This window comes from Geotrypetes seraphini, chromosome 3 (assembly GCF_902459505.1).
Source record: "Geotrypetes seraphini chromosome 3, aGeoSer1.1, whole genome shotgun sequence".
Lineage (NCBI taxonomy): Eukaryota > Metazoa > Chordata > Amphibia > Gymnophiona > Dermophiidae > Geotrypetes > Geotrypetes seraphini.
In genome coordinates this window covers 92,451,072-92,463,880 of record NC_047086.1, presented here as the reverse complement: position 1 = coordinate 92,463,880, position 12,809 = coordinate 92,451,072, and the positions used below count along the sequence as shown (strand labels likewise).

The 12,809-nt window shown below is 47.0% G+C and overlaps 1 protein-coding gene across 1 annotated transcript in view; it reads right to left on the bottom strand.

Annotated features, from left to right (window-relative positions):
• GREB1 (growth regulating estrogen receptor binding 1) overlaps positions 1-12,809 on the bottom strand; it is a 336,727-nt gene that overhangs the window by 177,444 nt on the left and 146,474 nt on the right. Inside the window, exon 7 of the mRNA XM_033939035.1 lies at positions 3,941-4,069. Coding sequence (XP_033794926.1) covers positions 3,941-4,069 — 129 coding nt within the window. The remainder of the gene's footprint in view (positions 1-3,940; positions 4,070-12,809) is intronic.

The following is a 12,809-nucleotide window of genomic DNA, read 5'->3' as shown; positions in this document are numbered from 1 at the left end:
GGCCAAAGGGGCAGGACATGCCCCTTCGGAGCCCAGGAGGAGCAGGGAGCAGATTTGTGAAGTTATGGGGAAACGAAAGGCAAACATTATTTCAACTACAAATTTAGGTCCAATGGATAGTCATTTATGCCATATTCCTGTAACGGTGTTGGAAGGTAAGCATGATTTACAGACCCAATCTGTCTCTTTCTCATCTGGGGAACCCACGCCACCACCTCAACCTGTTCAATTTTCCTTAGAGAAAGATGATTCTGATTCCATAGTAGATTTGGATTCATCTCCTCTACACTCATTTGAACTTGAACTGGATGCCAAAACCATAACAAAGGGGAAACAACCGTTATCTGTATCTCCTGTTTCTATGCCTACTGGACCTGTTAATAGGCCCGAGCTGGGCAATAAAGTGGTTACTCTTCAAGATGTCTGGACAGTTGTGAATAGAATTGAGAATTCATTACAAGGCACAGTAGTAAAATTATGTCAATTTTCCTCTGAGATAACAAGTAAAGTGACTGATCATGATGCTCAATTGGCTTCAATTGAGAAAAAAAATTGATAAAGTGGAAGCATCTGTTTCTGTAATTCAATCTCATGCAGTTTCTAATGTTAAGGATAATACTTTATTACACTTACAGATGGAAAAAATGGAAAATGCTATGAGATCCAGGAACCTCAGATTTCTGAATTTTCCTATATCCCATTACCTTTCTCATTTGGAGTTATTAAAAATGTATTTAAAAGATATACTTTCCTATACTAAGATAGAATCTTTCATACCAGATAATCTTTATTATATTCCTAGTGGAGTAAAAGTAGTTTCAGAAGAGGGGGATAAGGATCAATTAGTTTCTCCAGACAGTTTAAATATTTCTCAATTCTTGGAATCATCGAAGGATTTTATAGCCAAAAGAGCAACATTGTTGGTCACTTTTAAAACTGATATAGAAAAACAAGACATTCTTAAATTATATTTTATAAATAAGAATGCCTTGTTTTGTGGCCAACAGATAAACATCTTTCCAGATGTCTCTAAACAAACACAATACAGGAGGAAACAATTCCTACAACTCAAGACTCGAGTCCTGGGTGTAGGAGCTTCTTTTTCCTTAAATTCCCATGTAAATGTTTGGTGACTTATCAAAATGTTAGATATGTTTTTGTAGATCCAGCTCATTTAGAGAATTTTCTTCAAGATAAAAACAAAGTAAATGTTTTACCTGAAACTAATACAGAGATTGAGGTTGAGTGAAATATAGAAGTTCTTTTTTGCCTGATTTGAAGATTATGAAATAATTTATTTCCTATTAATCTTTTCTTATGATGCCAATAGAATAAGCAGCCCTCATATAATGTGGACTTGAATTAGATTTTCTTTTATTTTGATGTATTTTCCTTGATCATTCTTTTTCATGGAATTGTTATAAGTTGTAACAAATGAATAAATTCATAAATAAAAAAAAAAATAAAAAAGAAATAGTCTAGGATATCCTTGGAGAGTAATCTACCAATTAGACCGTTACAAAATAATAATAAAAATTAAACATTACCATAACCTAACATATAACTAGCAATTTTAGGGGAACTCAGAGTACATATTCCAACTCTCATAGCAACTTAACAAAGAAATCACCAATATAAAGATGCAGTCAGCAGTCCAGCAGCAAGATGGGAGCTATCCAGTCTTTTGCACTGTCACATATTTGATGGAGAGAGGTGCATAGGTCTCCTCTATGTACCTCTCTGTCTCCCTCAGCTCCTCCAAAGACATTATGGACCTACAAAGTCATTATGGAGAAGTCTCACCTCCAGTCTGGCAACATCTGTGCTGCCTCAGAAGAGGGAAATCTTCTTAAAGGAGAGCATCACCCTGGTGAAGTAGGAGGTAATCATGTAGCCAGGACCTGCCTACCAGGGGATGCAATGTCCTCTCACACCGCAGATGTGCCTCCTGGGGCTTCTGCCCAGGAGGGAAGGGTTAAGATAGCCATTATAGTGGAAGATTTGACCATTAAGAATGTTGATAGCTGGGTGCCTGGTGGATGTGAGGATCGCTTGGTCACTTGAATGCCTGATGCGAAGGTGGAGGACCTCATGTGTACCTAGATATGATTTTAGACAATGTTGGGGAGGAGCCTGCTGTCTTGGAAATGCAGTAGGGAGGTTCTGGAAGACAAATTTAGGCTCTTAGGTAGAAGTTAAAATCCAGAATCTCCAGGCTAGCATTTTCAGACATGCTCCCTGTTCCACGCACACAGTGGCGTAGCGAGGTTGAGTGGTGCCTGGGGCGGTCCCCCACCCCCCTGCTCCTTCCCTGCTCCTGCCTGCCATGCATGCCCCCTCCCTGGCTCCTTTCCCAATCCCGCCTACTGCCCCCTACCTTCCCTTTGTTCCTCTAATTGAAGTTGTTGTTTGCGGCAGTCAACAACGTGCTCCTCACAACAAGGTTGGCTCTCTCTGATGTCACTTCCTATGCACGGCACAAGGAAGTGATGTCAGTGGGAGAGCCGATGGGGTCACAAAGAGCACGTTATTGACAGCTGCGAACAACTTCAACTACAGTTATGGGGGAAGGGAAGGGGATGCATGCATGGAAAGGAGGAATGGGAAGAGGCAGGGGTGGAGAGGAGGAGGGGGTCACACTCCCACCAATATGGTGCCCAGGATGAACCACCACCCTCGCCCCCCTTTACTATGACACTGCATGCGCTGTGTCAGAGACAGGCAGAGCTCCGGCGTCTCAATGCGTGGATGAGGCGATGATGTAGGGAGGAAGGTTTTAGATTTGTTATGAACTGAGGAAGGGGGAGCCTATTCCACAAATTTGGGCTCCACCTTAACCAAAGTGGAACCAGGCTGGCATCAACATTTAAAAAGGAGATAGAGCAGCTTTTAAACTAGAAACTGGGGGAAGGCCAACAGTCGCTCAAAGGAGAATGGTTCGGGACAAGCTATCTTTAAAAGATATCATCATAAAAGGAAAGACAGAGCAAAATAGGCCACAGAAGACCAGGTTTCCTTAAATACAGAACAGGCTGATTTTAGAGATTGCAAATAGATATGACAAACATTATTTGAAATGTCTGTATTCAAATGCCAGAAGCCTAAGAAACAAGATGGGAAAGGTGGAATATATTCCATTAAATGAAAAGATAGATATAATAGGCATTGCTGATACCTGGTGGAAGGATGATAATCAATGGGACACTGTCATACTGGGGTATAAGCTATATTATAGTGATAGGGTGGATCGAATCAGTGGAGGTGTAGCGTTATATGTTAAGGAGGGCCTTGAAACAAATGGATTGAAAATTCTACAGCAGCAGAAAAGCAAGAAGCTGGGAGAGAATCAGTTGGACCACTAGATGGCAGAGGAATAAAAGTGGCTTTCAGGGAAGACAAAGTCATAATGGAGAGATTAACCCCCCCCCCCCCCTTTTTACAACATCAAAGCACTTTTTTTTGCGCTGACCGTGGCAGTAAAAGCTCTGATGCTCATTAGGATCGTGCGATCTATTATGAAGACGCCGATGAGTAATTTGTTTTGTTTCAAGTCCACAACACACGTTTACCACACAGTCCACATATTAGTTCCCTGAGGAAGGCATCTATGGATGCTGAAACTGGGATCCTAGTCGGGACCTTTTATGATTTTGTGACTTTCCACAATAATAAAGTAGCTGTTTGGTGGACTTTGCCATCTCATTTGCCTCTTTTCTTTGTTTGGTTGTTACATATGGAGGCAAGACTCTTCTTTCTCTTTCTGTTTGCAAAATTCCCTTTCCTGCAAAATTCTGCATCTCAGCCTTTCCAAGGTGGTTCTACAATGTGATCACAGCAGTTACACAGCAGAAAAACAGGGTTATCTGAAGCCTATCTAACTAATGAATAAGGAGGCAATTAATTCACAGACATGGAAGTGTACAGAAGCCAAGAAAGGTACCTAAAACTGAAGGTCTTGTTGGGGCGGAGAGGTTGGGTTTCACTGGTTGCTGATGTTTCTGAGAATCTTTGCTGTTTGGAACAGCTGGGCTTACTGGTGTTGCCAGGGAGACTGGGTCAGCAGATGCACCTATAAATATACACAAGTTGTTTTTAAAAAGAAATGGCCTACTCAAATAATTTAAGGGTTCCCGGCCCTGTCTTCAGAGAGCACCAGTCAGGTCTTCATGATATCCACACTTAATATGCATTAGATAACACTGAATTAACTGCACCAAAGTATGTAGCCTGTCTGGGGGTCCCTGATAATAGGACAATGAACCACAGTTTTAAGCAATATTAATTAAAAATACAAGTTCTATTTCTTCAGAGAAAAACTTAAATGATAGTATGATGTTTTTATTAGACAGCACATATGGAAAACAATTCTATAAGCCATTTACATTTATTTGCTAATTGTATAAAATAAATGCACACAATACTGACATTTTTGCACCTATAAACTTAACCGGTGAAAATGCCAGTGGTTGTCTAATTGGCAAACTACAAATACACACTCAAATGACATAGAGTGTATTTGTAAGGAGGCATTCACCTGGGTATGCAGGCGCCCCCCACCCCCAATAAAAAAAGGCAGGTGGATTGCCCCCTCCTCCTGCCATTGGATGCTCCTCCAAATCTCCCCTGAACTTTCCCCCACCCCACCCCAGTACCTTTTTGTGGAGACAGCAGGAGGGATACTCTGTCCCTCCCAGCTCTGAGGTCCACCGATCCAAAATGGCAGGCCTTCCCGTCATCGGTACATTGTGTGATAAACGAGGAGGGGCCTAAGGACATGATAGGCTCAGAGGCCTAAGGCTCCTCCCAAGGGCATATTCTTTAAGTATGCACAAATTCTGCCCATGCTTCTCCCCCTGGGCACACCCCCTTTTCAATTCACACACTACAAGTGGCACACAGCACATTACAGAATATACCTACCAAGTTGTGTGTATAACTTTTAATTAGTACCAATTAGTATCAATTATGAGGGGTTAATTGCCAATAAGTTGTGTGCGCAAATTGGCTGTGCGTACTAATCTGCACCCACAACATAAGGCACCATATACAGAATTTGAGGGAGGGTAATGCACACCTAATTGTTAGCACTAAATTTGCAGAATGGTTCCGCAGATGTAGTTCCAATTGCTAAAAGAATAAAGGAAATAACTTTGGGCACCGGGGGCAAATCTACAACTGGGTGCCTCCATGTATGTGCCCCACTGATGCACAGTGAGATCCTATTCTAGAATGGCATTTGGGGGCTGCACACCTAATATTTAGGTACCCACAATCAATGTTCCCTCTAAGGATTGATGAGGTGTGTGCAAAAAAAAATATGCATGAGCGACAAGTTACATATTCCACAAATTTATGAGCAGGCACGGAGGACGCATTTTTAAACAAATGTAGTTTATCCTTGTACTCCTTATGTATTTTTAATCATCTATGGATATGTTTGTATGTTTATTGTTCAAATGGTTTTATTTATTTCCCAAAATTTATTTTTGTTATACACATTGAAAATATTTGATATTGCATTTAAATCAAAATCTCAATAAACTTGAAACTTGAAACGAATGCCCATGAGATTGTGGGAGGGTTAAATACTCAAAACTTAGAAGAATAACAATTTACTTAAAGTTTTTGCTTCGCCAGCTTTCTGGTATCTTTACATAATGCAGTGGCGTACCTAGCATATGTAACACCCGGGGCCCATCATTTTTTGGCACCCCCCCCCCATCTGTCCGAAAAACATGATTTTTAGTAACAAGCCACACGTCACACATGAGTATCTAAGAAAAGGCAGCATCTTACATATTGCAGTGAACAGTACATCAATACACCCATTGTAAAACTAAACAAGCCAGACCAGCACAGATCAATCCTACACCGTCAATCCTAACAGAAAACTATGTCTTTCGAACACACAGAACACACCTTCGCCTATTATGGAATATGTAATCACAAACTAACCCCTCCCTCTTTTACAAAACTGTAGTGTGGATTTTAGTTACGGAGGTAACAGCTCTGATGCTCATAGAATTCTGAGCATCAGAGCTGCTACCACCACGGCTGGTGCTAAAAAACGCTTCAGTTTTGTAAAAGGGGGGATAAAATAAAAATGCATAGACAAAGGTTAAATTGAACCAGCAAGAAGCTGGACTCTGCATACAATGCTTCACAGAAACAGTGACACATGTCTCCTAAAGCAATAAATAAATAGAAATTTTTTTTCTACCTTTGTCTTCTGTGGTTTCTGCTTTCCTCATCTTCTTGTAACTCTCTTCCTTCCATCCACTGTCTGCCGTCTCTCTTCCCCTATATGGCATCTTCTCTCCTTCTATGCCCCTTCCAGAAACTGTATGCCTCCCCCTTTCATCTCTCCTTTCACCCTCATTGGTCTGGCATCTCTCTCCTCTCCTTCCCTCTCCCACACCTCTCCTCTGCAATCCCTTTTTTCCCTCATTTCCCTTTTCAATTTATTTTCTGCATGTCTAGATTATGTTCTTACTACCCTCTCATCAATGTCCTTTTTTACTGTCTACCTAAAGCTTGCCACCTCTTTCCCTCACCCCTCCAGTGTTTCCCTAACTCAATCCTTTTCTCCCCATCATGTGCCCTCCTTTTATTTATCACCTCCTTCCATCATGTACCCTCTTTCTCCAACCCTTCCATCTAGTACCTTCTCCTCTCTCTGTCCACTTCCATCCAGCATCTGCTCCCCTCTTTCTCTCCTCCCATTTCCTTCTGGCATTTGCTCCCTTATCTCTCCCATCTGCACTTCCATCCAGCATAGGCTCCCCACTACCATCCAATGTCTGCCCTTTCTCCCTCCATCCACCCCTCTTCAATCAGCATCTTCCCCCTTTCTTTCCCTCCAATATCCTTCCCCCTTATGTCTCTCCCCTTTCTCTGTACATCAATTCCATCAGCACCACCCTTCCATACCACCCTGCCCCTTTTCTTTCCCTCCACCACTCTTCCATTCCAGCAGTCCTGCTCCTTTCTCTCCCTTCATGCAGCAAGGTCCCGCGATGATTGTAGCTGCCTGCTGCCAATCCACCCCACTCCGACGTACTTGCTCTAGAGCGGACTCAGCAGCCGCATGCTGGAAAGGCCCGCGATAACTTGTCTGCTGGCTCTGCTCTGGAAGAAGTAAGTTACATTGGAGGGGGTGGACCCGGCAGACGCAGGGAGTTGCGGCAATGTCCCGCAATGACTGCGTCTGCCGAGTCCACCCCCTCCGACGTAACTTACTTCTTCCAGAGCAGAGCCAGCAGACGAGTCATCGCGGGACCTTCCTGCACCTCAGTGCGGATGCTGACTCTGCTGAAGAGAAAGTAAGTCAGTGGTAACGTGACCATTTATTTTTTTCATCAAAAGGGGACATCTATTAATTGACTGTGTATCCTTTCTTTCTTTCTGCACTCAGGCCCAACAATTGTCCCATTCTATTCCCTCCCTCCTTCCTTCCCATGTCCTTAGTGCCCCCAGTGCCTCCTTCCCGTGTCCATAGTGCCCCCAGTGCCTCCTTCCTGTGTCCTTTGTGCCCCCAGTGCCTCCTTCTTATGTCCCCCCACTGTCTTCCAGATTTTGCCCACCCCCAAAGCCAGCCAGCTCTGCCACCTCTCCATTTTTTTCTCTGTCACCACCCCATCCCCTATGCTCTGGCATCTCTCTCTTCTCCTTTCTTTCCTTTGCACCCCATAGTCTGGTATCTTCCCTTCCCTGATTCTCTGGCATCTATCTCCTTTCCTTTTCTTCCATCTTTTGCTCCCCCTCCATGCTCTCACATCTCCCCCTTCCTTTTCCCTTAGTCTGGCATACCTTCCTCCTTCCCTCCAAGCCCTGGCATCTCCTTTCATTCCCTCCCTCATCTTCCTTCTCCCTCCAGCTGGGTACCGCAACACTCCCCCCTGCAGCTCTGGACTTCCCCACACCTGCTCTCCCAAAATTGCCATGCTTCGGTTCCTCTTTTTCCTTCCTCCCTCCCCCCGCGGGACCCTGCGGCACCATCAGCTCTTACTCCCTCTAACGCCGGCCCTGCAGCTCCGGACTCCCCCCCCCCCCGGATCGCTATTATTTTAAATGTTATAGCGGCGGCGCTGTATCCATCAGTGGAGACGTCTAACCTCGGCCTGCCCCGGAACTCTTACTGCAGCAGCCGCCCGTCTAGGCAGGAACAGGAAGTCACTGTTGCAGTAAGAGTTCCGGGGCAGGGCGAGGTTAGACGTTTCCACTGATGGATACAGCGCCGCCGCTATAACATGTAAAATAATAGCGATCCGAAGGGGGGGCAGGTGTGGGGAAGTCCGGAGCTGCAGGGCCGGCGTTACCCCAATGAGAACAAGGGGCGGACCTCCCCCCCCACTTAATACGCCACTGATTGCGGGGATCATGAAAGGAGCCGCCGCTGCTGCATCTTAGGCGATCAGGGCAGACCGCCACCGCCGCCGCTTCCTCTCACCTCCGCTCGAGTGAGCTACACCAGAAGAAGCATGAGCGACGCCACTGAAAATAGTGAGCGATCGCTCATGCGCTCACCTTAGAGGGAACACTGCCCACAATTACACCAGCCTTAGAACTGGAATACCGTATTTTCACGCATATAACGCGCGCGTTATACGCGTTTTTACCTACCGCGCATACCCCTCGCGCGTTATATGCGTGAGCGCGGTATACAAAAGTTTTAAAACATAGTTCCCACCCCGCCCGACGCCCGATTCACCCCCCCAGCAGGACCGCTCGCACCCCCACCCCGAACGACCGCTCGCACGCGATCCCACCCGCACCCGCATCCACGATCGGAGCAAGAGGGAGCCCAAGCCCTCTTGCCCGGTCGACTCCCCGACGTCCGATACATCCCCCCCCCCCCCGGCAGGACCGCCGACTTCCCGACAATATCGGGCCAGAAGTGAGCCCAAACCCTCCTGGCCACGGCGACCCCCTAACCCCACCCCGCACTACATTACGGGCAGGAGGGATCCCAGGCCCTCCTGCCCTCGACGCAAACCCCCTCCCCCCCAACGACCGCCCCCCCCCAAGAACCTCCGACCGCCCCCCAGCCGACCCGCGATCCCCCTGGCGACCCCCACGACCCCCCCACCCCCCTTCCCCGTACCTTTGGTAGTTGGCCGGACAGACGGGAGCCAAACCCACCTGTCCGGCAGGCAGCCAACGAAGGAATGAGGCCGGATTGGCCCATCCATCCTAAAGCTCCGCCTACTGGTGGGGCCTAAGGCGCGTGGGCCAATCAGAATAGGCCCTGGAGCCTTAGGTCCCACCTGGGGGCGCGGCCTGAGGCACATGGTCGGGGTTGGGCCCATGTGCCTCAGGCCGCGCCCCCAGGTGGGACCTAAGGCTCCAGGGCCTATTCTGATTGGCCCACGCGCCTTAGGCCCCACCAGTAGGCGGAGCTTTAGGATGGATGGGCCAATCCGGCCTCATTCCTTCGTTGGCTGCCTGCCGGACAGGCGGGTTTGGCTCCCGTCTGTCCGGCCAACTACCAAAGGTACGGGGAAGGGGGGTGGGGGGGTCGTGGGGGTCGCCAGGGGGGTCGCGGGTCGGCTGGGGGGCGGTCGGAGGTTCTTGGGGGGGGCGGTCGTTGGGGGGGAGGGGGGTTTGCGTCGAGGGCAGGAGGGCCTGGGATCCCTCCTGCCCGTAATGTAGTGCGGGGTGGGGTTAGGGGGTCGCCGTGGCCAGGAGGGTTTGGCTCCCTTCTGGCCCAACTACCAAAGGTACGGGGAAGGGGGGTGGGGGGGTCGCCAGGGGGGTCGCGGGTCGGCTGGGGGGGCGGTCGGAGGTTCTTGGGGGGGGGCGGTCGTTGGGGGGAGGGGGGTTTGCGTCGAGGGCAGGAGGGCCTGGGATCCCTCCTGCCCGTAATGTAGTGCGGGGTGGGGTTAGGGGGTCGCTGTGGCCAGGAGGGTTTGGCTCCCTTCTGGCCCAACTACCAAAGGTACGGGGAAGGGGGGTGGGGGGGTCGCCAGGGGGGTTGCGGGTCGGCTGGGGGGGCGGTCGGAGGTTCTTGGGGGGGGCGGTCGTTGGGGGGAGGGGGGTTTGCGTCGAGGGCAGGAGGGCCTGGGATCCCTCCTGCCCGTAATGTAGTGCGGGGTGGGGTTAGGGGGTCGCCGTGGCCAGGAGGATTTGGGCTCCCTCCTGGCCCGATATTGTTGGGGAGTCGGCGGTCCTTCGGGGGGGAGGGATGTATCGCACGTCGGGGGGGGGGCATCAGGCTTTCAGGATGGGGACAGACCTTCAAGGGGGGACAGTGCACGGAAGTCAGGGGGGGTGAACGGAGAGTCGGGACAGCGCACGGAAAGTCAGGGCGGGCGAAAGGAGCGTCGGGCAGCATGCGCGGTATACCCGTGAGCGCGGTATACCAAAGTTTTTGTACATATCATCGTGATTTCTGCGCGCTATACCCGTGTGCGCGTTTTATACGGGTGCGCGTTATTTGCGTGAAAATACGGTAACTCTAGGCATTACATGTATAACTGAGAGCCCTGCAAGGACAGAAGAACAAACTCCACAGAATATATCAAAGATACAAACACAGTGGAGATAACCATAGCTGCAGAATCTTAATGGAATCTTATCAATGCAACTCAATACAACCATGTTTCAGCTGATTTATGCGTTGCACACAGCTTATTATTGGTTCATTATACCCTTGGTTCAACAGTTTTGTGATTGCAAAGCAGATTAGTTGTACCACTAACAACATCTGGGACTCCTGATTGCAGCCAAGAGGCCGAAAAATGGCTCTGTTGAGTCACATTGATAAGATTCCATTAAAGATTTTTCTGCAGCTATAATCATCTCTACTGTGTTTGTGTAACTGAGAGCCATGCCCATGTGTACACTTCCTTGTGTTTATGCACTACAGACAGTCCCTAAGTTACCGACACATGACTTAAGTGCGATTCATACTTAAGAACGTGGTCAAGGCTTCATTTAATTTATTTTTTTTTCCAAGATATTTTATTGAAAAATATATGAATAACGAAATACAACATATTTCAGTAACATATTTGAACATAAATACGTGGAGTGGCATAATCGAAAGGAATGTCTAAGTCCGTTTTCGTCTAAGTTGCAAGTCATCCAAAGTAAAAAACAGCCTAGGACACATTTTCGAAAAATACGTCCAAAATTTTTTGTGTTTCAAAAATCGTCTAACTATACATCCTGCCGATCTGATCATCCAAGTCGCTAAATCGTCCATCTTTATACCACATTTTCATCCAACTTTTCGTCCAAGTCCAAAACACCTAGAACAAACCCTGTTGGACGTGGGAGGGGTCTGCAAAGTGATGGACTGAACACCCAGACATGTCACCTAAATAGTGGGGTACCTTACAGGGCACTGCTGTGAACTTCACAAAAAGGGTGCCATGTCTTCTCCTCACTACAGCTCCCTTATAGGTCAGGTGAGCCCCTCAAACCACCTCCTGAATCCCCTAGACCCACTTATCTACCACTCCAATAGCCGTTAGGGCTGCAGGAGCCACTTATATGCCAGTACAAAAGGGTTTTGGGGTGTATAGGGCAGTGCACATGTTTAAGTATCAATGCAGTGATTACAGGGGCTTATGGGCATGGGTCCTCCTCTCCATGAGTTCCTACCCCACCCCCAAGACGGCTTAAGCCGTCTCTGTGCTGGATGACTAGGTTTTCCTATGCCAGGCTGCCAGGTGATGATGGTCTGGAGGCTGAATTTTGAAAGCGTGATTGCGATTATTATGGGGTTTGGTGTGGGGTCGGTGATCACTGGGGTAGTGTGTCGGAGTCTGTATTATGTGTTTGCAGTGCTTATCTGGTGACTTTAGGTGGCTTTTTGTGACTTAGACCATGTTTTAAATGATCTAAGTCACAACGTCCAAGTTCCGTTGATCCTGGGCTGTATGTTATACATGCTGTACAACTGAGTCTAAGCCGGCCCACGTCCTACCCAACTCCAGCCCTCGACACTCCTCCTGAAACGCCCCATTTAGCTTTGGTTGTTCAGCGGCACTATGAAGGCCTAGGTTGTTTAGAAATACGTCCAAAACCCGTTTTCATTATCGGCACTTGGATGTATTTTGACAAAGTTCATCCAAGTGCCGACTTAGGCCGTTTTATGGACGTTTTTCTCTTTTGATTATGAGCCCCATACAGTACAAGATAATATTACAATAAATAATATAAAATACAAAATATGGAAGCACAGTGCATATAAAAGAAAAAAAAAAAAAGATTACACATCACTTCATAAAGAGAAGAATTCAATGTATCCATAAGGACTGCAAGGTTAATTTTGTTGTGTTAGAGAAAGGTCACAAAATGTAGATATTCCACGTTTTTCTGCTATCGCCATTTTCATCTCTGGTGAAAAAGAATTGAATTCCACCATACACTGGTATTAAGAAGATGCAAAGTTTTCCAACTAGAAAGGATTAATTTCTGGGCAATTGTGATTAAAATATCAAACAATTTCCTGTTCTTGGCAGAAACACTAATGTCTGGAGAATGTGATTTGAATATAACAATTGATAAAGATATCTGGGACAAAATATCAAATACCTTTTGTCTAATTGCTCAGATTTCTTTCCAGAAGGAATTAATAAGAGACCATTCATTCATGTGTATAAGTGAACTAGGTAATTGTTTACAATTCTAGCATACCGTATTTTTCGCTCTATAAGATGCACTTTTTTCCCCCCAAAAAAATTGGTGGAAATAAGGGTGCGTCTTATGGAGCGAATACCCAAACCACCACCCACCCACCCACCCCGGTTACCTTATTTTAATTCTGGTTCCCTCCCTCACTGGACACTCTGCCTCTCTAA